The sequence below is a fragment of the Dasypus novemcinctus genome, chromosome 10 (genome assembly GCF_030445035.2).
Source record: "Dasypus novemcinctus isolate mDasNov1 chromosome 10, mDasNov1.1.hap2, whole genome shotgun sequence".
NCBI classification, from domain to species: Eukaryota; Metazoa; Chordata; class Mammalia; order Cingulata; family Dasypodidae; genus Dasypus; species Dasypus novemcinctus.
In genome coordinates this window covers 56,757,592-56,785,556 of record NC_080682.1, presented here as the reverse complement: position 1 = coordinate 56,785,556, position 27,965 = coordinate 56,757,592, and the positions used below count along the sequence as shown (strand labels likewise).

Here is a 27,965-nt window from a genome sequence, read left to right as displayed (position 1 = left end):
GGTGGCTCTCCTTATGGGGCACACTCCTTGTGCATGGGGCTCCCCTACACCGGGGACACCTGCGTGGCAGGGCATTCCTTGTGTGCATCAGCATTGCGCATGGGCCAGCTCCACATGGGTCAAGGAGGTCCTGGGTTTGAACTGTGGACCTCCCATGTGGTAGGCGGATGCTCTATCCATTGAGCCAAGTCCGTAGCTCTCTTGATCGTGTGTTTTAATGAATGAAAGTTCTGAGTTTTAATGAAGTCAGTTAATTGGTATTTTTCTTTATAGTTGTTGCTTTTTTTTTTTTTTTTTCCTGTTTAAGAATGTTTGCCTCTCCCAGGGACATGAAGTTTTTCTTTTGTCTTATCTTCTAGAAGCTTTATTGCTTTACCTTTCATATTTAAATTACAGTTCATCTGAAATTGGATTTTGTGTATGATGTAAGATATAATGGTCAAGGTTTTTTTTTCCCCTATGGATTTAAATTGACCCAGCCACACTTACTGAAACAGTCACCACTTCTCTGTAGCATTGAGATGACTGTATATGTGTTGATCTGTTTCTGGGCTCTCTTTTCTTTCCCATTAATCTGTTTGTGTATCCCTTGCTCCAACATCATGATGTTATAACTCTTGATACCTGGTCATGAAAGTCTTCCAGTTTTGTTCACCTTCAAGATTGTCTTCTCTATTCATGGTTTCTTTGTATTTCCAAATAAATTTTAGAATCATTTTTTACTCAGAGAGAAAGAGAGAGAAAAACCTTGCTGAGATTTTTATTGGGATTGCATTAAATCTTTTGATCAGTTTGAGAATTAGCGACTTGGGTTTTCCAATCAATGAGCATAGTATAACAATCATTTATTTAGTTCCTTTAATTTCTTTCAGTTATGTTTTGTAATTTTCTTTCATTATTTCATTAGTTTTATTCCTTGGTATTTGTTTTTTGATACTATTGTAAATGATAGTTTTTTTTTTTAATTTCATTTTATAATTACTGCAACTTGTATATAGCCATAAAATAGATTTTTATATTGACCTTTTATTGAGTATCCTAGCTAAATTCACTTATTAATTTTACTAGTTTATAGAATCTTAGATTTTCTGTGTACACAATTCATCTGTGGATAGTGACATTTTGTTTCTTTCTCCCAGGCTTTATTACCTTCTATTTCTTTCTCTTGCCATTTTCCACTGACTAGGACCTCTACTTAAAGGCTGAATAAATGTTTGATTGTAGGTAAAATATTTCTGTGTGTATTGACACATGTTCTTTGCTATTTGAATAAGTTGACATAAGGTTCAATGGCGGTTTTCTAGTAAAGAAAAAAATGTGTGCTTCAGGAAAAGAGTACTTTGATTAAGAATTTGCCACCTTCAGAGCTACTTTTTTTTTCCTTAGCATTTCCAACTTGGGGATGTTTGGCATCGATGAATTTACTGCAGTGATCAACCCTCCCCAGGCCTGCATTTTGGCTGTTGGGAGATTCCGACCTGTGCTAAAGCTCATTCAGGATGAAGAGGGGAATGCCAAACTGCAGCAGCACCAGCTCATCACCGTCACAATGTCCAGTGACAGCCGAGTGGTAGATGACGAACTGGCTACCAAGTTTCTTGAAAGTTTTAAAGCAAACCTAGAGAATCCTATCCGACTTGCCTAGTCCTCTAGGATAAGTAAGAAGTTGGTCTTTGGTTCAGTTAATTGTTTTAAGTGTTACCGAGAAATATACACTATAGAAAAATAAATAGACTATTTAAGTATGAAGAGAATGAAATGATACTTAAGTTGAAAGACTTTGGCCCAAGTTGTCTTCATTTTCAATTTGGGTTTAGTGTTATAGAAATAAATGACACAGTGTAACTAATGAAGAGAACATTTTAGACCCATTTTTAACCTCTGGTGCTGTACAAAAATGTACCTGTAAATCAGATGATAAGTTTGGTTCATTTGAGAGTTTTAGAATATTTGAGAACGTGTGTAAATTGTGAAATCAAAAAATCTAACTTAATTATGTTGAAATTAGAGATGTCAAAGAGATGTCCTTTAATCAAGTAGTGGAAACTCACATTTACAAGCACTGTTCTAGATGTACTTGAACAATTTAATATGTAAATAAGTTTATTCTGGATAACAGTAAATAAATAATGAGGATCACTTCATATTAGGGGTTGTGGCAACATTATGGAATTTTTTATGTATATAAAGCCATATATTTTAGAGTGGTTTCTGTCAGTCATATTTTTCACTTCTATAACACTGTGAACTTCTAAAGAAGAAGAGTAAAAGAAGCAAACACGAAGAGAGAGAAAGACCAAAAGAGTTGCATGTGTTTGAATGGAAACCTATAGTTAAAATATCTGAACTTTGAGATATAGATTCTTCACCTTCATGCTAAGTTAGACTATATTTTAATGCGTTACCGCATATGAACATTTTAATTTAGTGTTGCTTTAAACTCACAGTGTTGTTTCTTAGTACATTTCAATCAAGTTTGTATTGTGCAATAAAATGTGAGAAAATATAAAATACTGTGTCTTAAATGTTAGCAATCAGAAGTTTAAAAAGGACTCTGTGGGAGGGAAGAAGGAATTTAAAATTAATATGACATTAGGAGAGTGACAGGGAAGGTAAAATTTTGGAAATAGAGCAGAAGAGAAGGCCTATAAGGCAGCAGGTTAGGGCTACCCTTTATATTCCATCCATAATATGACGTTTTCACTGATTATTATAAAAGTTAAAAGAGCTTTTATTTCTCTCTTTTGGCAAAGCTATTACAACTGGCAAAATATATGTACTTAGATTGCAAGATATATGTACTTAGATTTAAACCAGTCACCAAAAGCTCGTGTTGGTATTCTTTGTACCAACAAAAGAAAGACATCAGGGTGCAAATTGTGTGGTAAGACATGATGAATTACTTAAGCCCAAACAAGAGAACCTTCTAAAAATATTAGAGTCCCAGTATATCAGTTTGTAAGAATTGCTAACCTAATTACTATTAATACTCTATTAAAAATAGTGTTCAAAACTTTGGTCATATTACAGTTGCACTTCTGAAAATTGTAAACAATTTTCATAATAAGTTATATAATTTTCAAGGTTAGTTTTAACTGAAATTATTTGATTTTTCTAATTTTTTCCCCCAAATAATCGAGCATGGCTTGGAATAGTGTTTTCCATGGACTGAATTACATAAACAGTAATGTTTTGGATTCCCTATCGGTGAAATGGAGTTGATACCCACTCGACCTGCCTTACAGTAGAGTCATTGTGAACTGCACAAGAGAAATGCTATATAAATTTAAGACATTTTAATTCCTCGTGGCCATCACAACCAGACTTTCCTTCTTATGGTTTGGGTTTTTCCACAGCTTTTGGCACATAAGTTTGTTCACTCTAAAAATTTATTTTTTAACATTTCTGTACAGATGACATTTATATGAGAAAATTGTTATTTCTAAAGGAATTCTATTGTAATGTGAAGTCAGAGACTAACAGATTTCAGAATGGAGTATGACATACTTGGTCATGATCACTAAAACAAATGATTTGTGCCACATTCTTCTTTCTACATCATACTACTGCTTTGTTTGTAGCACTGATAGGTATCATGCCAAGTGACTGTAAAAATAAAATTTTGCATCTTGCCAGTTTTTATATAAACAGAATTTTATAAGTCAAAAAAAGACCTGTGTCTTCCTGTTTGAAAATTCTAGTTAATATTTACAGACACAGCTTACTTACTAACCATTTGGTGCCAGATTAAGAGCGTCATTATACTGCTGACCAGACTCCTTTGTTTGGAACATTTACTAATATATTAATAAATGCTATATGGGTATTTTATGTAGTGTCAAAAAGAACTTCATTTCTTTTCTTTTTTGTATTTTGGACTTAATTCCATACTAAATTGTTTAGGTCAGCTATATGGAAATTATGCTCAAAGTAAACCTATTTTCCTCACCTTTTCAAGAGATAGGTGGTGCTATGAGTTAATATACTGTAGAGAGTAAGGGAAATAAATATGGCATTTTATCTTAGTTTTCAAGAAAAATTTGTCTTCATTGCGTATTATACTGGACTTTATATCATAAGATACAACACTAAATTAGACGAGTGAAGAAATGAAAGAAGTAAGGTAAGAATTAACTATTTAAATATGACGTTATTAATAAGGAACTTTTGTTGATTTTTGAAAAAGGAAGTAATGCAGAATTATGTTAAGATTAGTCTGGCCACAGTATACAAAGGAGATCAATACAAGGAGAGGACTGGAATCAGCAAGAACTATCTGGAACCTTTCGCTGTAATGAAAGCCTGAGTTGATTGGGATCATTAGGATCAGCAGTAGGTCTCTGGCTTTGAGAAGGGAGAGAATGAGGACTGTTATATCTGTTAGCATGCTGTGGTGTATTGTGAGTTTATGGAGTGAGTGTGTGTGTGTGTGCAGTCAGAAATTGAAGCAGCATTGATGTCATTTCCTGATCCAAAACATAATCTCTCAGGGCCCACATAAACAAAATCAAAAGGAATTATGATTCTGATAAGGTACTTACAGCAGGTGGTATAGGGTACTTATAGCAGGTATAAACTTTGTGTAAAATGGAAAAAGTAACAATCTTCCAATAAAATTGTTTTAAATAGTTTCATGGATTTTTTTTTTTTTTTTTTCATTTATTTTCTAGTATCTCCATTGGATTTGGGAGATAAGGACAGGCAGGGCTGGAGGAAAGGTATGGTTTTCTAGACTTGTAATACGACACGATTTAATTAAAATTACAAGGTATAAATATGCATTTTAGAAATGATTATCAGCTTCTATTAGTAGCAGTCTTTTATTTCTTTGATCATATAAAGTTTATTTCCGCATTTTATCACATCTATATTCTTTCAGTAAGTCCAAGCAGCCTTTTTCTTCCTGAAAAGAATATTTTTTAAACCTCTAATTTAACCTCTACTCTACACAACTAAGGGCTTTGATCTACAAGCTGTGAAATTATTAGCCAACTCATTAACTAGTCCTGATTAACTTTCTTCCCATCTAAAGTCATTTATTTTTCTGAAAGTTATGATACTCTTAATAAGCTAGGTTTTTTAAATACAAGGCTATTGTGATCAAATAATAGCACTTTTTTATAAAGCATAACGTATTATATAAATGTAAGGTATAAAATTTTATAATCACATAAATTGCACATCTATTACAATTTTTATCAGAGGTTTATCAGTCTGATAAAGAGTAGCATTTGTTAGGATGCTATAGGCTGGTACTTAATTGGCATCCTTCCCAGTAGAACTGTTGGTGTTAGTACATACTTTGTTTCCTAGTTTTGCATACTTAGTCAAGAATACTTTAATCCTAGTTTCAGCTTTATAAATTTCTGCACTCTTGGCAAAAATCTCAATTTTCTTATCTGTAAAGTTGAAGAACAAGAGGGAAAATTACTGTTGGGTTGCTTATCTAATTTAATTTTCTTAATTCTATAAGGTAGGTATGTTCTACCTTGCAATGATGGTAAGGAAACAAATTGAGAGATCACATAATTTGGGCACAAAGCCCAGAAGTGCCAAAGCTCAAGCTTACCATATTGAGATATACAGCCTTCTAAGTTGTGATACTGCAGCTGAGATCATTCTATATTATAAGAAAGTGTTTTCCACTCAAAATAACTCAGTGTCTTGTCCTTTAGAAATAACACTATGTGTTTACTACATAACTACTCATTAATCAATTCATATTTTCTCTGTAGTAATTCTCTTTTCTTGCTTTCTTGGTAATAGTGTATGGAAAGAAGTACTGATGGGGTATTTCTTTTCATTATGGACAACTGCTATTAACCTGAAATGCTAAGGTTAAGTGTTATAACTTGTAACTCTAGATGCAAGGCTTGGAAAAATAGAAGCTTAAAAAAATATGTTGGGTATTTAGTGCCTCCAGAGATAAAAAACAAACAAACATGATATAGAAATTTTACTTTTAATAAATACTGTTGAGTTTGGTCCAAGTTCAGAACTAAAAATAGTTACTTCAGTTTTTATTTTAGAGACTGCAGTCCTCTCTAGTGACAACTGTGTCAGTCAAAAGATAGAAACCACACAGTGATTTGAGCAGAAGCATTTGAGTATAAAGGCATTAAACTGATAGAATAAGATATAAAGAGCATTAAAGGACACACTTAGGATGAGAGAGAGAATCTAAGGAAGTATGAACTTGGAAGGGAAGTTCCCTGACCCCAAGGCTGACTTCAGATCCCATTGGATGTATGAATACAGTCCACTGAGTGGCAAAATGCACTGGACTGCCTGGCCAGAGTTATCCACAGATGGCAGGCAAATAAGAAGCAACCCTCCAAGGTGCAGGCGAGCCTTGGCCAAGGGCACTGAGGGAGTCACGGTACCACTGTGGGCGAGAGGCCTGAAAACATGGTGTCCATATTGGGCCATGGGAAGGCAGTCGCCAGGTCAAGCTGAGCCTGCCATTCTGGGCATATGGCTGCGGCGAAGCTTCAAAGGATAGCCTCACACCTGCTGACCAACTGCGCAGCAGCTGTAAGTAGCAGTGTCCCTCCAGCACCTTCAACTGAGAAAGCTTTAACATTGTGCTCACTGCAAAGGAAAAAGGCTTAAAAGAATCACTTTCATTAGTAGGGCAGGATAAAGTTGCTGTCAAGGGGCAATACATTGATAACTGGCACAACATCCCAGCAGAGAAGGCTGGGAAATAAAGCGTAATCTCCTAGTTTGGAAATAAATAAATGGCTTAGAAAGGCATAGCAGTCTATATTGTACCTGCTTTGTGGGTGGAAATCAAACTTTGAAAATATTTCAAATAACTTATCTGATTTGTTGCATGAGACATTTATTAAGATGTGAAACAAAAAATGTTGAGGGACATCATTCAACAATTGTGAACATCTGCTGTGCATTGGCACTAAGTTTCATTGCTAACCCATGCCTTTGATCAGCTTAAACTGTAGATGAATGATATTTAAGGGCACAAGTGCAACTCAGTAAATCCCATAACCCTAGTATATGCATAAGGCCTGGGTTGGCAGGTTTCACAGAGGAGGTGATGTTTGAACCTATTGTTTACTGGTTATATAAACTATGTTTGTTTCTGGTTTCTCTCATTTCAATAGCCAAATACTTGGCACCTAAATATACAATCCTAGCAGTTCACTTCCCAAGACATTGTCTCAGTACCTATATCACTATTTAATTTCACCAAAGCTTAGAAAATTTTAGTCGGTAGGAATGCTGTTCATATGGGGAGCTGCACAGGCAGAGAAAATTTTACTCCCTACTACTCATGAAAATATGTTCTTTGCCAGGTCATCATTCCTAACGAGAAATAGGTTAATATAGGGATAAACTCTCTTTTTTTGTTTTTTAACTGAAATGTATTTTAATTCCCTTACCCTCTTAATTCTTCCCTAGCCCTACTTTTTTCAGGGTGTAGTGTATATAAATGCGTTGGTGGAAAAAGCCTTTTACCAGGGCAGCTGCTTTAGGTATCCTCATGCCCCTTATTTTGCTTCTGAAGAATTAACTTTCAAGTTTATTTTCAGAGAACCATAAGTAACTTTGGGGTCTCCAGTTAACTCAGCAAAACTATAGGAGCAGGTGAAAGTCAAGTTTTGTTTTTAGCATTCATTATCTTTAATGCTAACTAGCAAGCTGGTGTGTGCTTTAAATTCTGTAAGTTCTGAATGAACCTTTGAAATAAAGAGGCCAGCTTTATTCGTAAATTCTGTAACTCCTCATTTGTTATATAGCTTCCACAGTCAAATTTGATAACTTATGAACCTTACTATGCTAGTTGTGGGCATTTTGTTTTGAACCAAATTGTCTATAATTATTGGCCAGTAAGAATGCATTTTGTCTTAACCTATTAATTAAATACTAGCCAGAATAGCATGATGAATTTCCAGGTATCCTCTTTATACTTTTAATGGTTTGAAACAACCTTAGAAGTATGAGAATGGATGCTAAGTTTTATAGATGATTCTGCTCCTGAGAGCAAATTGTCACACTCCTTTTAACATTTTTCAGTTTCATTCAGTTTTCAGAGAATGCTTAAAGTCATTGTTCCTTTAAACAGGGTTTTTGAGCCTGTGAATTGGGCAAATGGAAACTTCATATTCAGTGTATCACAGGACTTTTGTATATTTGTTTTCTCGTTTCTCGAATGAGCTATCACAATTTTGGAAAATATTGGGAAGAATAGCTTCATAAAAACTTTTAAGGGTGGTGGACTAGGCCCAGTGGTTAGGGCGTCCGTCTACCACATGGGAGGTCCGTGGTTCAAACCCCGGGCCTCCTTGTCCCGTGTGGAGCTGGCCCATGTGCAGTGCTGATGCGCGCAAGGAGTGCTGTGCCACACAGGGGTGTCCCCGGCGTAAGGGAGCCCCACGCGCAAGGAGTGTGCCCCGTAAGGAGAGCCGCCCACTGCAAAAGAAAGTGCAGCCTGCCCAGGAATGGCGCCGCACACATGGAGAGCTGACACAAGATGACGCAACAAAAAGAAAACACAGATTCCCATGCGCTGACAACAACAGAAGTAGAGAAAGTAGATGCAGCAAATAGACACAGAGAACAGACAACCGGGGTGAGAGGGAGAAGGGGACAGAAATTTAAAAAAAAAAAAAAAACCTCTTAAAAGTGGAACTGGTAAGATAAACCAATTGTTATAAAAACAACAGTATCATTTTACTTGGGACATTCTCTACAGGACTTCTGTTTTCTAGGTAGAGATTTCAATATAATTTTTACTTATCTAATTACTTCATTCTCATTAAGTAGATGCAGATCTTTCCTCTTCAAACTATATATATGTTGACCTTGGAAATGTAATTATAATGATATGAAAAGCTAATTTACTATGTTCCAGGCATTGTTCTGAATGCTTTATATGTATAATTAACTCATTAAATCCTCACAACAATCTAGTGAGGTAGATTTTAGTCTCATCAAATATTTCACAGAAGACATGTTAATTAACTTGTCTTAAAATGATACAGCTAGCAAGTGGCAATGACAGGATTCAAGGCCAGGCAGTCTGGCCCCAGAGCCTCACAAGAGATTCCTCTTTTAAAAATGTCAATTAATAAGGAAATTCTAAAGTTTAGACCAGCACATTAAAAAAGCTTTTATGAGTTGGGGAAATGCTTCTGTTGATACAGTGAAATCAGCTTGTCAGACTTCTTGGTAGCATCTCCTACAGGAACTACACATATCATAGAAATAAGTCTGGGGCCAAAACCACAGGAATCTGGCTTTTAGCTTCCTTTGGATTAACATTAATGAATGACTTATTCCTTCTGATTCATGAACGGGTGATGGCTGGTATGAATTAATAATTAAGGGCCAAACAGGAAAACACCACCTGATATTCTTTCTTAGAAGGCAAGTTATTGAATGATGACCAAAGAGTCAGTGGTGCTCTGTGATAACAAGTTATGGAAAATATCAATACCTTAGTAAATGTCCTTATGGTTGAAAGTACATGTTCTTTCTTTGAAGGCACTGAAGCTTGGTAGGTAGAACTATCTCCTTGATTTTTTACAGATTATTTTGCAAATTTCCTAGCTATGTTTTAAAGTCTGTCATTTCTCCACCCCTCATCCTTGCTATCACCAACACAATTACTAATTCATGAAATAGCAACATAAGACTTACATCTTGTGAAATGCCAGACTACTTGGGCTTCTCCCTCTCACCCTCTTAATGTGTCTGACTTTTACCAAACATGTTCCTTTTTTAAGGGACTGGGGGATCTTGTTGGAGCAGTTCTGTGCCTAGGTTTCAAGAATGTACTAAGTGTTATTTGTTTAATAGCCTAGCTCATAACAGTGTGCTTTTTATAAAATAATTCTAATGCCAGTTTCCTGTTCATGGTGGGTGGGTGTTTAAATATTTCATGGTGGTAGCACTGACTCTCCCTCTTATTTGGAAGCCTGAGAAGTCTTTCTATATATATATATATATATATATATTTTTTTTTTTTTAAGATTTATTTATTTATTTAATTTCCCCCCCTCCCCTGGTTGTCTGTTCTTGGTTTCTATTTGCTGCGTCTTGTTTCTTTGTCCGCTTCTGTTGTCGTCAGCGGCACGGGAAGTGTGGGCGGCGCCATTCCTGGGCAGGCCGCTCTTTCTTTTCACACTGAGTGGCTTTCCTCACGGGCGCACTCCTTGCGCGTGGGGCTCCCCCACGCGGGGGACACCCTTGCGTGGCACGGCACTCCTTGCGCCTATATTTTTGTAGTATCATAAATAAGACTCCAAAAAGCATCTTACCTGAAGACTCCTTTTTTTATTTGCACCATTTTTTTTCATAAATGAAAAATTGCATTGCCTTTAATTGAGGTCTTCACCTCACCTCACAGTACTCAGATATTATAATAATAACAGATATTTGGCAGGCTTTCACTTTTTTTTTTTTTTTAAGTGAGAAATCCTTAGGGAGAATGTAAGGGGGGGGAATGTTCATGGAGTGTTTTGTGAAAAATAAAGAACATACTATTTTATATAATACTGTCACTATGTTAAAAAATTAAATGTGCCTGTAGACAAGGACTCAAAGATAACAAAGACAATAGACAATCAATGTTCTGATTTGATTAGAGACAGGACAGGCCTTTTTTTTTTTAAGCAGAAATGCTCTCTGAGCCTTATGTGATATGCTCCAGATACCTACCAGATTTGACAAGAAGATCCAAGTTCCCATTCCTTTCTCTGCCCCACTCTTCTCTGCCCCCAAGGAGCTACCTGATATGGTGCCTGCTTAGGTCTAGGTCCTTTTTTTGTCTTTTCAATCCATATAGCAGATCATCTTGAAGTTCCCTCTGCTTAGGAGTCCATCTTCTTAGGGTACCTGGTTTAGGCAGATTAAATTACCTGCTTTACATCTTAACAAAAATTTCTTTTCTTTTTGATTTGTCTAATTGTATAATACTTTCTGTTTTTCTTTTCTTCACAGGGGAATGGTAAGCTAAAGGGCTGAGATATGGGTGTCGGCCTATAGGAGAGATGCCAAGGAGGCTGTTCAACCTGTTTTTGTTCTTAACCTTAGGCAGTGCTGCACTAGTAAATGTTGGCTCTCTAGGGGAAAAAAAGTATGTGCATATATAATTAAACGTAGGTTTATTAGAAATGTATACAAATAAAATAATAGAATATATAATACTCTATTGTAAATTTTAAGATATTTGTAAAATCAATAGTTAACTGATCCTCCTAAAATGCTTCCATTGATTTTGCAAAACTCTTGCATCAGTGTAGCCAAACAGTGGTTGCAGTTGATGAATGATTACAGTTCCTGGCACGAATATTTCCCTTTGCAATAAAGAGTAAGATGAAAGTTAAAACAACAAAGACATATGTTGGAATTTCACTTGTTTGTGAAAAGAGTAACTTTACTGAATCAGAGGATTTTTTTAATACTGGAAGACTATTTCCTCAAATTTTTGTGCAATTCACAAATATACCAGCTACAGGCATGAAACTTTTAAGTTTAATCTGCAATTATTGACATTTTTTCCGTCATCCTCAAGTCTAGAGACAATCAACAAAATAGTAAGCCATTTGATTTATAGTGTTTGCTGATTTCTATGGTGTAAATACTCTGATCATGACCAATTTCAGGCTACCCACATGATGTCACTGAAGGCAGAGTTGGAAAGGGAGGTGCAACAACTCACCATTACAGATAGAAGGACACAGATAATAGTAAAATGCAGTAAATGATTAGGAAATGAGTTTTAGGTATTGTCTTTATTTTTTATATGATTTATCTAATTGCAAGCTTATGTAATTTAATTTTAAATAATGGCTATGTTTAACAACCAGCTTGCAAAATTCCTGAGAATTGAATATCAACTCTTAAGGGCTGGTCCAAGCCAGCCAGCTTCAGCACACCACTGGCCTTAGGCCTTCCAACCGTGGTCAGATGTTCCTTAATGCCAGTGACATGGGCAGTAGGGAGACATAGGCCAAGCTTTATAAAATACAGAATCCCAGCCCCAGTCTTGGAGATAAGTCTAAGGTGAGACTTAGAACTAGAGTTCAAAACAAAAACCTCCCCAGGTGGTTTTGATGTGGGACTGCATTCTGACTAATGAACTTTATGTTGTCCAAGTCAGCTCATCGGGACCCACTACTTCAGGGTTTGAGGAGGAGCCCCGATAATACATCCTCCTTTGACTGGCCGTGTTTTCTGTTCGTATATTGTACTGCTTCAGCACCTCATGTGGAATGGGGGCCGCGTGGGGAAGAGTTCACATGCCTGACATCCTGGGACTCACGTACCCTTTCTACCACTGTTCATGTGTGTTATCTTGGCTAGTACCCCTACCATCCTACAGAAGTAGAAATCAACAGAATTTTTCATTTCCTAACTAGAAATTAGACTCTTAGAGACCACTGAGAAAGCAGAACTAGATTGAAAGTTTGTGGCTAGTTAGTTGGAAGCACGAGTTCTTTCGCTGAGACTGCTACTGACTCATGGGGAAGTTTTCCATCTCTGTAGCCTACTACACTCACCTCTTAAAATGGCATTGTTAGGACAGCTTAAGGGCAAAACTGGTTGACTCTTGTGCTGATGTGGAACTTGATGCCCATTAAATGAAAAAGAGTGGTGACCTTCATCAACTTTTTAAATTAAGACATGAAAACCTGAAATTAGCAAACAGGAAGTAAGGAAGTGATATTCTTATTTTCAAAAAGTGTTTTGCTTTATGAAAAGATCTACAGAAACGCACTGAGAAAATACCCCTTTGGTACTTTTAAATGGTGCACACAAAATCCTTATTTACATATACATTTGCAAAACTTAACTATTAGTCTTAACACTGAGCCTATGTTCATACTCACATACAGTATTCCAGAGCTTGTCTCGTCATAGCTGTGAAATAGGAACTCTGACCTAAATTGGGGAGTAGGGAGATTTTTATGCATATTATCTTAAGTGTGTGTTTGGGAGCAATACTGACCCAAAAACATTTACTATTTTTTTTTCCTCTTTGCTAGGCTGAGAGTCACTAGCAGGCAATGTGACTGAGCCAGTAATTTTGAAACTGCCTTTGTAATCCCAGTAACACATCCTGACCAATGAAGTCACTAGTGAAAATTGAGAAAGCTTAGCCTCAGTGAAAGTTTTACACTTTTCTTTTAAATTCCTGGACAATCTATCATAAAGCAGTTATGTGAGGGAAAGACCATGGGTGGTTGTGAAGCAGGGAGGTCAGTGTGCATGAAAACAGAAAAAAGATAAAGTATTATGCACCCATAAAATTCTATTTATTGCTTATTATTTTGACCCAGAATTTGTCAAGAAAAAAGTCAATGTGCAGAGAAAAAAAAGTAAAAAAAAAAAAAAAAAATTCGTGTATAGTTAGAAATCAGTTTGTCTTCCTGAGCAGTTTCCAAGTCCCATGATGAGCCATTTGAAAGATGTAAGTGACAATAGGAGATGATTTCTTGGACGCTTTTTAATTCTTTTTTAAGTAATGAATTTCCATTTGAAAGCTTCCTTACACTCTATAAATGCATGATTTCAAAAAGGGAATATCTAACTTGATAGGATAGGTTAACTCCTCTTGGCATGGAGAACTGAAATCAGAAACAGAAGCATACAAACATATGTGATTTGCTTTGTTAATTTGACATTGCCTCACAGTGTGTTGAGACCATTTATTTCTTTTTTTCTTAGTTTCTGTATTGCCCCAGTGAAATGAGCTTCAGAGTCATGTTAGTATTACAAATTCTCAACATTACCTTTCTGTAGTGACTGGCAAGAAAATAGGCCCCCTGCCTGTGATTGATGAATGCTGGACTTCTAACATCTAACTCAGGTATTGCTGGGAATATAAAGCCTTGAGAAAAGAGACAAAGGCTATTCAGGAAGAGCTTGGAAGAAAAAAATTATCATTAAACAAACACTGAGGGAGAGCTGTCTTCAGTAAGAAATAATGCCCTAAGAATGCATCAGGATTCAGAACAAATAAAGAAGAGATTGTATCAAAAATAACCTATTTAATTAATCTGGAAAGGATGATTCATAGTCCTCCCAGGTTACAAAGTACAGTAGGTAAATAAATGGCATGGCAGCAAAAAATCTGCAGCTTATTGTGTGCTTTTAGCTCAAGGGAAAGAAAAGTATTTCATTCAGCACAATAGCGTGTATACCATGTGGCTGTTTGGTTGATAGGGTCAAAGAAAGTATCAATGTATAGAATTCTTTCCAAGTTGATGATAGTGCATATCAATGAACACTAGCAGCCTGAAGCCATATCAAATGACACTCTTAGTTTGGTTTCCCCCAAAACATGGTGTTAACTTTGTGATATGCTAGGTTGCATAAGGACAACAGCAACCAAAATTATATTGTGTTCTCAGCCCAACCCCACCCTACTCCAAGAGGATTAATGATGGAAAAACCCCAAAGGGTTTAGAACAAAACAAAATGGGCTAATGTCTTTATGAAACTTTTCTATAGTAAATGAGCATAGTAAAAAGGCCCAAGCCAGGACCTTGGGCCCCAATAATGAACTTAGAATTTAGATAGTATTAACAAATACTCATCATTACCTTTCAGTAGTGAACTGGCAAACAACTTTACCTAGTAGATTCTTATTGGATTTCGGGGTTCTTAATGGACCTATTTAAAAATGTACATGGCAGTTTGAGATGACTTTATGAACCCCAAAAAAGAGAAGGATTATGTTTGTAAACTGGTTTCTTCCTCTGGGTGTGATACCCTTTGATTGTATTAGATTTAGCTGAGCTATCTTTGATTAAATTATATTAAGATTAGGGCTTTAATTCGACCACATTAGTAAGGCATGACTCAGGGTTGAGTCCCCGTCCCATTGGTGGACTGATATAAATGGACACTCACTCCAAACAGAAGACAAACAGAAGAAGATACAGGAAAAGAGACAGCTCCATAGACATGGAAGAAGAGCAGATAACTTGATCCTGAAGCCCCGGGAAGAGATGAGACATTTGCCTGATAGTTTGCAGCTGATATAGGAAATCCTGAGCGACAAGCTCTATGCCAACCCACAGCTGAGATCAGAAGCTGGGCCCACCGAGCCTTAAGAGGAAGAAGGAAGGAGAGGCCAGGCAGAGATTACCCACCATCTTACTTCAACGCGTGGCAACAGACTTTGGTGAGAGAGCAGCCTTGAGCTGGACTCTTTAGGGCCTTGTAACTCTAAATTTTTATCCCAGATAGATACCCTTTATAAAAGCCAATAGATTCCTGGTACTTTGCTCAGCACCCATTTGGCTGACTAATACAGTATAAGAGCATGTTGTCCTTACCTCTGCAAAGATCCCTTTTGGTAGTGCCAGGCTCAGTGAAAGGCACTTGCTTCCAATGAGACTCAGGCTGGAAGTTCAGGATAGGACAATTGGGACCTCAGAGTTGCTGTGATGTGAGGACCCCTGAAGCCTCAGATTATTTTTCTAAACTAGCATTGAGTGTCACTCTATCCCATCCAATATCATTTGAATGTTTCCCATCCCAAACCAGATCTATGCAGAGATAGGTCAGTTGTGGGCAAAGAGATCACAGGCTAATCATTTTATCTTTGGCTAGCTCTAGGCTTTGCTGCCAGAACCCTAATTTATACCACTGCCATGAAGTGTTTGCATATCTTGATGGTAATGTGCACTAACTAAAGTAAGAAAGGAAGGAAACCAGCAGGTAGATGAGAGGGCTCTAGTTTTGGTTCTCTATAAATGCTACTGACTGGCAGATAAACCTCACACTCCCTCTCTCACCTTGAAAGCATCCAAACATCAAGGAAACGCAATGCTCTTCCTATCCTGTATATGTGGTGGTAAAGAGCACATACTCTAGAGCCAGATTCCCTGGGTTCATACCTCAGTTCTATCACTACTATAGGACATAGGTTAAGTTGCTCAACCTCTCTCTGTGCCTTTTCTCATTTATAAAATGAGGATGATAATTGCAGTACTTAATAGAGTTATTATGAAGATTAAATGAGTTAATACATGTAAAGTGGTTAGGTGTTGGGTACTATTACTTTCAAGCTCATTTGACATGCCCAAGATTCCAGATCTTCAACCTTGCAGTTGCAAAGCAGAGAATATATAACTGAAAGACATGACTGAACATCTAGCTAGCTTCTCATTTTTAAAGAGGAAAAAACCAAAGTCCAGAGAAAATACAGATCTTTTTCCAAAGTCAAATGGATATTAAGGATGGAGCCAGAACTGGCGTTTGGGTACCTTGCCATCTGGGGTAATTTTTCAGGGGTCCATGGTTATAGGGCAATGAGAGAATCAGACTTCCATAGAGTAAACTGGACATTACTCAGATTAACTAGTCCTACTTTCTTAAGATTTCTGATAGGCATAAAATGGAGGACTTAAAAAGCTTAAGAATATAATGTCACTTTCTGAGTGTGAACTCAGAAGGAAATAGATGGATTTCATAGGGGAAAATTATACTTGGTGGCTGGAACTGCCACCCTCTGAGAGCCATGGAACTTTGCTTTGGCAGTAACTGACAGCCGGATAGAACCAAGGGAGGCTGCCTAGAAAGAGCAGGAAGTGGATGCACCAGCCAAAGCTTTAAAAAAAATAAAAAGGAAGCGGACTTGGCCCAGTGGATAGGGCGTCCATCTACCACATGGGAGGTCCGTGGTTCAAACCCCGGGCTTCCTTGACCTATGTGAAGCTGGCCCATATGCAGTGCTGATGCGTGTAAGGAATGCCATGCCACGCAGGGGTGTCCCCCGCGTAGGGGAGCCCCATGTGCAAGGAGTGCGCCCCATAAAGAGAGCCACCCAGCACGAAAGAAAGTGCAGCCTGCCCAAGAGTGGTGCCACACACACGGAGTGCTGACGCAGCAAGATGATGTAACAACAACAAAAAAAGAAACACAGATTCCCATGCCACTGACAACAACAGAAGTGGACAAAAAGAAGAACATGCTGCAAATGGACACAGAAAATAAACAGCTGGGGTGGGGGAGAGGGGAAGCGGAGAGAAACAAATCTTTAAAAAAAAAAAAAAAGACCTGTGGTTCAGTATGACAGCACAGTAGTGAAATTTGCTTCACCAGGAAGCAGTAGAACAGGTACCATTATTTTATGGCTTCATCCCATGTATTATCAGCACAAAATCCCCACTCTCTCCAACAAGATCATGACCATTCTTGTCAACCAGACAAAGTAGGCACTGTGAAACTTTTTGACTCTAATTCCTTCTTCCTTCTTGACTGGCCTCAAAGTTCATTTAAGTCTGATTTAGCCTTGACAGAAAAGTTGGAATGGGGCACAGTATGAACTGACATGACAGGATGAAAAGAATGAAAAATCGTACTTAGAATAGAGCTCATCCATAGTCCCAAGTTGTCAGTGGAACAGGGGTTAAGCTTTTTGTGGTCAAGTGTAAATTTTGCTGGTAGTTAATTGGCTCTAAGAGCTAGGAAGCCAAAAATACCAAATATAGTAGGAGAGTACCTCTCCAAATAGATGGAGGGCATCACTCCTCCATGTTTATCGCATCAAGATAGTCTCCAGGGAAGCAGATGTAGCTCAGTGGTTGAGCACCAGCTTCCCAGATGGGAGGTCCTGGATTTGATCCCCAGTACCTCCTAAAAATAAAGCAAACAACAAACAAATGAAAAAACCGACTCTGGGGAGCTGAGGCTTGCCCCATGAGAGGTCCCAGTTTCAATCCCCAGCCCCAGTAAAAAAAGATAGTCTCCATCCCCCTGAAGGTGGAGGGCACCACTTACTATTTGCCTTTGGGGTTCTCAGAAACTAGCATTAACCAGATTCTTGTCAGTTAACATATGTATTTTTTATACCCTGCATAGCCCAGAAAAGTTAGGAAGTAAGTTTTCTTCTGTGATTGGACCAGCTGACATTTTGTAACAGCCCAGTACAGTCCTGGTGTTGGCTACCGGGAAGAGGTACCTAGGAGTTTTCTCCCTTTGTGGTCAGGGCAACCTTGAGTTGACCTGTCTCCCCATTTCCTTCACATCAAGATGTTGCAGCTGAAGATGAGGCTTGGTATGAAAATGAACAGCCTGAGAAAGCATAGCAGGATGTGAGTAAATTAAAGAATTGGGTTTTTACCCTTTGGGATTTTAGGCAGAAAGTAACCTAACTACTATTTTAAAAGTACCAAATTGAATGAATGAAGAGGCAAGTCCAAAGCCAAAATTTTTACACCCAGTTCTCCACCCTCTTCTGAGGGGCTCTTGACGGTTTATAAAGGAGAAATATTGTCATTGTTAAATGTTTGCAAAGACTAATGATTTATTACTTGGAGGTTCTACAGAGTTGTTGCCTGCAGTGGTTTCTAGAAAACCCAAATAGCTAGGGCTTTTTACCTGCTGATCTATCCTGAGGAGTAGAGAGCTGCCCTGATTTCTCAGTAGCCCAATTTCTAAATGCCTGGAAGTCAGACATGATTGTGACCCTGCTCGGTTTCCTGATTACTTTGAATTAGGTGGCCTAGAAAACCCCAGAGATTTAAATGATTTCCGAAAGTCAATTAAAAGAGAAACTTACTTAGCAATAGTATTCTAAAAGAAAATATGAAAGTACTGTCTAGGAGGAGCTTCTTGGACTCAGGAGTTTGTATCTACTTGTAGTCAGCTCCATTAAGAATAATCCTTTGTTTTGGAAAAGGCACATGACATTGTCTCACATGGGGCAGGGTAACTGACTTTTTCTCTAAAGTTCTATTGCTTGGGAGAGATGTTGCTTCTTTTATTACTGTTTCTTTTAAACACAATTGCCTTTTACTTTCCTCTTGCCATGGAAACGGTAATAGATAAAGAGAAGCATACATTTTTTAATTGTTCCCACCTTTAGATGCATTGCTATGTTCAAGACCTGGCCAGTAGGGACTTCTCTGCCCTGATTATCTGATATTGCTATTGGGGATTGAAAAAGAAGCAGGAGAGGGGAATTGAGTATTGGAAGCATTGATCAATAAAAGCCAGGGCTTCATGTCTGGAAAACGATGTACTCTTCTGCCAGTTTCCAATGTTTGGTGTGTTTTTATTCACAAAAGAATGGGGTGTGTCTATTATACTATTTTTGTAGAAAATTGAGTTAAGTCTACCAGTTTTTGTTTTTTGGCTATTGTTCATGTAGCTTTCTTTAGGGTGGTTGTGATTACTTTGCTATGGTGTCAGACTCATTCCAGTGGAATCCAGCTAGATGATACTAATGCTTTTGCTCCAGCTGTAAACATGTGTTTTGATTTACATTGTGCTTAGATGAACCATGTGTATGCTTCATTGCTATGGAAGCCATACTTTGTAACAGAAGATTAGGAATAGTAACAACCCTTCTGCAAAATGAAAAAGGAAAAAAAAGTCCTGATTAATTCTAAAAATCTTTGTCCTGCAGGTAGGTACCATTTCAAGTAGTTATCCCTGTGTGGTTTTCAACCCTGGGTCCACAGTAGCCTCATCTGGGCAGAATATAAACTCCTACATTCTTATAAATATGGTAGTGATAACAAAGAGATTTATTAAAAATATAGGGGTGGGGGGAGCCAAGTTGGCAGCAGAGTAAGGGGCTCCGGGAGTCAGTTTGTGCTACAGGGCAGTTTGTAATCATCCAGAGCTATCTAAAGCACCTGCTTGGAGGCCCTGGGAGACCAGAAGAGTATCCTGCAACATGCTTGAAAGTATGGGAGGAGGAGACTGCATATCTGCAGAGAGGACTCAGTGCAGCCCTCCATACCGCGGAGGTTGGTGCCCATGGCACAAGCCGCTTCAGGAGTTATTCCATGCCTGGAGTAGGAAGCTCCATTTCCCAAAACAATGGAGGAGGAAGACATGATATAGCACCAACTTCAGCTACTGATCAGTGGATTTGGCTGGCTAAAGTATAATCCTAGAAATAGCTATGATTTGAGCCTGTCCAAGTGGGAAAGAGTCCAGTAGCTGCCATTTTGACTCCACCCCCAGCATGAGAGGAAGCCTGGCTGACTGAAAATCCAGTGAAGTTAGGGACTGGCTTTTTTCCACCAACATCTGACTGCAGCCCTAGCCTAGGCTACAACCCCACCTCCATCAGAAAGGAAGCTGGTGGAACCTGCACCAGGCAATCCAGGCAAATGCAAGAGGTCTCCACTGGCACTGATTAAATAGTCAGTCATCTGGGGCTGCATGCCTGCATCCCAATAAGATAGGAGAGGTGCTGGGTATCCTCAGCCTCTCCTGGCAACAGCAGGCATTTTCAGCCCATGAACTGATTTGTTGAGTGCCTTTGAGTCCATCTCCACCTCTGTTCCCCCATAGTATAGAATGCCTCTCAGGGCAACTGCAAGTGCTTTTGACCTACACAAACTTGACCGTTGGGTACCTGTGGCTCCACCCCCATCTCCAATAGGACAAGAAACAGACTGTATTTGCCCAGACTCTCTGGGTAACTGCAGGTGCTTTTGCCTATACACCCTGGACTGTAGAGTACTTGTGGATCCACCCTCACCACCCAACAAGAAAGTAGGGGGTTGGTGTTTCTACAGCCTTTCCAGGGAATGGCAGACACTTTTGTCTGCCTGCAAGTACTGAACTGGTGAATGCCTATGGATCCACCCCCACCCCTAATAGTATATGGGGGGGATCTGGTGTCTCTACAGCCTCTCTGGACAATGGTGAGTACTTTCAGCCTACAGAGACTGAATTATTGGGTGCCTGTGGATCCACCCCATGCCATAATAGGATAGGCAGGTGCTAGTGTTTCCTCAGCCTCTCCAGGCAATGGCAGGTATTCTCAACCTAAAGGGACTGAACTGTTGGGCACCCTTAGAACCCCCCCCCCCCCACACACACACAATAGGATAGAAGGGGGCTGGTGCTTCCCCAGCCTCTCTGGGCAATGACAGGTACTTTCAGCCTCCAGGGACTGAACTGTTGGGTATTAGTGGTTCTACTCTACCCCCTAAAAGGCAGAATGGACAGTACTCCCTCAGCCTCTCAGGACAACTGCAAGCATATTCAGCCCACACAGATTAGAATTCTGGGCACTCCAGAGGATCCATTCCCACTCCCAGCAGGGAAGAGGTCATGCTGCATCAGTAAACCTGGGCAACTGTGGTCATTTTGGACCCACATAGCATGGATTGCTGCCCACAACTATAGCTCCATTCCTGCCCAAGGTAGGGGAGGAAGGGGTGTGAAGCTTTATCAGACTCCCTGGGCAAATACAGACAGTCTTGTCCTGCCCAACTTTGATTATTATACATGACTGCATCTCTGTCCCTACCCCTGAGAGAGGAGAAAGGAGAAGCTTCATCAATTCTTGGGGTAACATGGGCAAGCTTCAGCCTCCATAGCTTACAGCACCAACTACATCTTTAGCTCTTACTACACAACCAGCAAGGAAGAAAAGACAAGAAGCCCTAAACTAAAGGGAGAAACTGTGCGGATGTGAAAATGCCAACAAAAAATTGCAATCCATACCAAGAAACAGGAAGATATAGCCCAGTTAAAGGAAGAAGATAAGCTTGTAGATGGCATAAAGGAGTTGAGACAACTAATCATAGATGTTCAAACAAATCTCCTTAATAAATTCAATGAGATGGCCAATGAGATTAAGGATATTAAGAAGACACTGGGTGAGCACAAAGAAGAATTTGAAAGCATACATAGAAAAATAGCAGACCATGGGAGTGAAAAGTGCAATAAATGAAGTTAAAAATACACTGGAGGCAGATAAAAACAGATTTGAGGAAGAAGAAGAAAGGATCAGTGAGCTCAAAGACATGGCCTCCAAAAATTAACATGCAAAGAACAGATGAAGACAAGAATGGAAAAAAATGAAGAGGGTCTCAGGGAAATAAATGACAGCAGGAGACATGAAACATATGTGTCATGGGTGTCCTAGAAAGAGAAGAGGAGGGAAAAGGGGCAGAAGGAATATTTGAAGAAATAATGGTGAAAAATTTCCCAACCTTATTGAAGAACATAGACATTCATGTCCAAGAAGGACAACATCCTCCCATCCGAATAAATCCAAATAGATCAACTTCAAGACACATACTAATCAGAATTTCAAATGCCAAAGACAAAGAGAGAATTCTGAGAGAAGTGAGAGAAAAGTAATGCATAACATATATAGGATACCCAATAAGATTGAGTGCCAATTTTTCATCAGAAATCATGAAGGCAAGAAGGCAGTGGTCAGATATATTTAAGATACTGCAAGAGAAAAACTGCCAACCAAGAATTTTATATCCAGCAAGGTTATCTTTCAAAATTGAGGACAAGTTTAGAATATTCACAGATAAGCAGAAACAGAGTTTATAACAAAAAGACCAGCTTTGCCGGCAATAATACTAAAGGGAGTGTTATAGCCTGAAAAGAAAAGACAGGAGAAGAGAGGCTTAGATGAAAGTCTAGAAATGATGTCTGTATCAGCAGCAGTAACTAAAAGTATCAAAAATAAAATGACAGATAAAACTCAAAGATCAAAATGGATGGAATAAGAACTGCCTTTACAGTAATAACATTGAATGTCAATGGATTGAACTCCCCAGTCAAAATACACAGACTGGCAGAATGGATAAGAAAATATGAACCATCTATATGTTGTCTGCAAGAGACTCACCTTAAGCCCAAGGATACCAATAGATTGAAAGTGAAAGGCTGGAAAAAGATATTCCATGCATACAGTAACAAAACAAAACAAAAAACTGGGGTAGATACACTTCTATCAGATGATATAAACTTTAAAAGCAAAATTGTTGTTAGAGACAAGGAAGGACATTACATATTAATAAAAGGGATAATTCACCAGGATGAAATAATCATAAATGCATATATGCCTAACCAGGATGCCCCGAGATACATGAGGCAAACACTGGCAAAAATGAAGGGAGAAATATACATCTCTACAATAATAGTTGGAGACTTCAATACACCACTCTCAGCATTGGATAGAACATCTGGGCAGAGGACCAATAAAGAAAAAGAGAACTTCAATATTATGATAAAAGGACTAAATCTAATAGACATATACAGAGCATTGCACCCCAAAAACAGCAGGATACACATTTTTTTCAAGTGGTCATGGATCTTTCTCCAGGATAGACCACAAAGCAGATCTCAATAAATTCAACAAAATCGAAATTATACAAAACACTTTCTCTGATCATAATGGAGTAAAGCTGGAAATCAACAAGCGGCAGAAAAAGGAAAAATTCACATATGTATAGAGATTAAACAGCACACATTTAATAATCAGTGGGTCAAAGAAGAAATTTCAAGAGAATCAATAAATAATTTGAGATGAATGACAATGAGAGCACAACCTATCAGAACCTATGGGATGCAGCTAAGGCAGTGTTGCGAGGAAAATTTATAGCCCTCATTGCTTACATTAAAAAAGAAGAGCCAAAATCCAGCTGACCTGACTACTCAGGTGGAGGAACTAGAAAAAGAACAGCGAACTAATCCCAAAGCAAATGGAAAGAATGAAATAACAAAGATCAGAGCAAAAATAAATGAAATTGAGAACAAAGAAACAGTAGCAAGAATTAGCAAAACCAAAAGTTGGTACTTCAAGAACATTAACAAAATCGACAAACGCTTAACTAGACTGACTACAAAAAAAAAAGAGAGACAAGATGAAAATAAATGAAATAAAAAATGGAAAGAGGAACATTACTACTGGCTCCACAAAAATAAGAGAGCTCACAAGATGATCCTATGAACAACTTTATGCCAAAAATTCAGACAATAAAGATAAAATGGAAAAATGTGCAACCTACACTGACTCTAGAAGACATAGAAGATCTCAACAAACGAATCACAAGTAAAGAGATTGAAATAGTCATCAAACAGCTCCCCAAAATGAAAAGCCCAGGACAAGACAGTTTCACAGGTGAGTTCTATCAAGCATTCAAAGGAGATTTAATACCAATCTTACTCAAGCTTTTCCAAAAAATTGAACAAGAAGGAACACTACCAAACTCTTTCTATGAAGCCAATATCACCCTAATACCAAAGCCAGATAAAGATATTACCAAAAAAAAAAAAAAAAAATTACAGACCCATTTCTCTGATGAATACAGATGCAAAATTTCTCAATAAAACACTTGCTAATCGAAATCAACAACACATTAAAAGAATTATTCATTACGATAAAATGGGTTTTATAACAGGCATGTAAGGATGGTTCTACATAAGAAAATCAATCAGCAGAATACAACATTAATAAATCAAAGAAGAAAAACCACATGACCTTATCGATTGATACCGAAAAGGCATTTGACAAAATACAGCATCCTCTCTTGATAAAAATACTACAGAAAATAAGAATTGGAGGAAATTCTTGACATGATAAAGGCCATATATGAAAAACCCACAGCTAAGATTGTACTCAATGGTGAAAGACCAAAAGCTTTCCTGTTGAGATCAGGGACAAGACAGGAATGCACGTTGTCACCACTGTTGTCCAATATAGTACTAGAGGTTCTACCTAGAGCAATCAGGTAAGAAAAAGAAATAAAAGTCCCCCAAATCAAAAAGAAAAAAAGTAAAACTTCTGCTATTCACAGAAGATATGATCCTATATCTAGAAAGTCCCGAAAAATCTACAAAAAAGCTGCTAGAGTTAATAAACCATTTCAGTAGAGTGTCAGGATACAAGATCAATAAGCAAAAATCAGTGGTGTTTCTATACATTAGCAATGCACAATCTATCAAGAAAAAAATTCCATTTGCAATAGTAGCTAAAAGAATCAAATATTTAGGAATAAACTTAACCAAGGATGTATTCAGCACTTGTATTCAGAAAACTATAATGCATTGCTAAAAGAAATAAAAAAGACCTAAATAATTGAAAGAACATTCCATGCTCATGGATTGGAAGAATAAATATCATTAAGATGTCATTTCTACCCAAATGGATATACAGATTGAGTGCAATCCCAAAAAAATTCCACCAGCATTTTTTAAACAAAATGGAAAACACAATTATCAAATTTATCTGGAAGGGTCAGAGGCCCATGACACATATGTTTGCACGGCTTTTGCTGTCATTTAGTTTTCTGAGACCTTGTTCAATTTTTTCCATTCTTTTCTTCATCTGTTCTTTTGTATGTTCCCTTTCAGAGGCCATTTCTTCAAGCTCACCAATCTTTTCTTCTGCTTCCTCAAATCTGCTATTATATGATTCCAATGCTTTTTTAATTTCATTTATTGTACCTTTCAATCCCATAAGATCTGCTGTTTTTCTATGTATGCTTTCAAATTCTTCTTTGTGCTCATCCAATGTCTTCTTAATATCCTTAATCTCTTTAGCCATCTCATTGAATTTATTAAGGAGATTTGTTTGAACATCTATAATTAGTTGTCTCAACTCCTTTATGTCATCTGGAGGCTTATCTTATTCCTTTAACTGGGCCATAGCTTCCTGTTTCCTGGTGTGGATTGTAATTTTTTGTTGGGGTATTTGCATCTGGCTTACTAGAGTATTTTTTTCTGGGTGCAGTTTTTCTCTTTAGTTTAGGGCTTCCTATTTTTTCTCCCTTGCTGGTTATGCAGTAGGAGCCAAGCATGTAGTTGGTGCTGAAAGCTGTGAGGCTCAAGCTGCCCTCCTTGCACCAGGGACCAATGAAGCTTCTTCCAACTTTCTCCTTTGCCAGGGGTAGGGACAGAGTCACAGCTATGTGGAATAATCCAAGTGCAGGCCTAGACTGTAATTGCCCAGAGAGACTGATGAAGCTTCACATCCCTTTCTCCCCTGCCTGGGGCAGGGATGGAGCTGCAGGTGTGGGCAGCAATCTATGCAGTGTGGGTCCAAGATGACTACAGTTGCCCTGGTAGACTTCTGATTTTCAGTCTATGACAACCAAAGTGGCCAATTGATTTTTGACAAACCTGTCAAACCCACCCAGCTGGGACAGAACAGTCCATTCAACAAATGGTGCTGGGCGAACTGGATATCCATAGCTAAAGGTAAGAAAGAAGACCCCTATCTCACATCTTACACAAAAATTAACTCAAAATGGATCAAAGACCTAAATATAAAAGCAAGTACAATAAAGCTCCTAGAAGAAAATGTAGGGAAACATCTTCAAGAGCTGGTGGCAGGTAGTGGTTTCTTAAACCTTACACCAAAAGCATGAACAATGAAATAAAACATGGATAAATGTAACCTCCTCAAACTTAAGCACTTCTGTGATTCAAAGGACTACATAAAGAAGGTGAAAAGGCAGTGCACTCAATATTTGGAGATATTGGGAAAAAATATTTGGAAACCACATACAGATAAGGGTTTGATTTCCATTCTATATAAAGCGATCATGCAACTCTACAATAAAAGAGTAAGCAATCCAATTTTTAAAATGGGCAAAAAATTTAAATAGACATTTCTCCAAAGAGGAAATACAATTGGCCAAAAGCACATGAAAAAAATGTTCCATGTCACTAGTTATTAGGGAAATGCAAATCAAAACAACAATGAGATATCATTTAACACCACAAAGAAGGGCCATTATTTAAAAACCAGACAACAATAAGTGCTGGAGAGGATTTGGAGAAACAGGAACAGTCCTTCACTGTTGGTGGGGTTGCAAAATGGTGCAGCCTCTGTGGAAGACAGTTGGCCAATTCCTCAGGAAGCTAAGTATAGAACTGCCATATGATCCAGCAATTCCTCTACTAGGAATATATCCAGAAGAACTAAAAACTATGACACAAACAGACATCTGCACAGCAATGTTCATAGTGGTGTTATTCATGATTGCCAAAAGATGGAAACAACCCAAGTGTCCATCAACCAATGAATGGATAAACAAAATATGGTATATACATATGATAGAATACTATACTGCAATAAGAAGAAATGAAATTGGGACACATATGATAACATGGATGAATCTTGAAGACATTATACTAAGTGAAATAAGCCAGACTTAGAAGGACAAATACTGCATGGTCTCATTAATATGAACTAAATATGAAGAATAAGCACATGGATTTAAATCCTAGAATGTAGATTATTAGGAGATAAGAGGAAGATTGAGAAGAACTACTGATGCTTAATGTATGTAGAAGTTTTAATTAACTTGACTGTAAAAGTGTGGAAATGGATAGAGTTGATGATAACACACTATGATAAGTAGCAGCTGTTTAATAAATGGGATTGTGACTGAAAAGGGTAGTCTGGGGAAGTAAATGTCAATTGAAAGAAAGCTAAAGAATAATCTAAGGGGAAATGGACTTGGCCCAGTGGTTAGGGCGTCTGTCTACCACATGGGAGGTCCGCGGTTCAAACCCCGGGCCTCCGTGACCCGTGTGGAGCTGGCCCATGTGCAGTGCTGATGCGCGCAAGGAGTGCTGTGCCACGCAGGGGTGTCCCCCGCGTAGGGGAGCCCCACGTGTAAGGAGTGCGCCCCATAAGGAGAGCCACCCAGCGTGAAAGAAAGTGCAGCCTGCCCAGGAATGGCGCCGCCCACACTTCCTGTGCCGCTGACGACAACAGAACAGAAGTGGACAAAGAAACAAGACGCAGCAAAATAGACACAGAGAACAGACAACTGGGGGGGGGGGGGAGGGGGATTAAATAAATAAATAAATCTTTAAAAAAAAAAAAAAGAATAATCTAGGGACTGAATAACAATGAACCCAGAGGTGGATGAGGATTGTGGTTGAGGGTATGAATTCAAGATTGTTATCCTGTGAGCAAGAGTAGATGTATGTCACTATTGCAGGGTGGTAGGATGTGGAGAAGCATGGGAAAACTATAATTTGTGTGACCTTTAGACTATTGTTAACAGCAATACTATAATATTCTTGCATCAATGCCAAAGATGCACTGTGTTGATATTGGAGATATATGGAAAAGCGTGCCCAATGTACACTATGGACATGGTTGGTGGTAACATTCTGATGATGATATCTCCATCTGTAACAAATGTTCTCCCATGGTACGGTGTGTTGGTGAAGGGGTATTGTATGGGAATTCT

General features: G+C 38.3%; 1 protein-coding gene across 2 annotated transcripts in view; it reads left to right on the top strand.

Moving 5' to 3' along the window:
* PDHX (pyruvate dehydrogenase complex component X) overlaps positions 1–4,631 on the top strand; it is an 80,296-nt gene extending 75,665 nt beyond the window's left edge. For both annotated transcript variants that reach the window (XM_004446848.4, XM_071218110.1), the window contains exon 11: positions 1,387–4,631. In XM_004446848.4, the coding sequence (XP_004446905.2) occupies positions 1,387–1,645 (259 nt within the window). In that variant the 3' untranslated portion in view covers positions 1,646–4,631. The remainder of the gene's footprint in view (positions 1–1,386) is intronic.
* Positions 4,632–27,965: the final 23,334 nt, after the last annotated feature.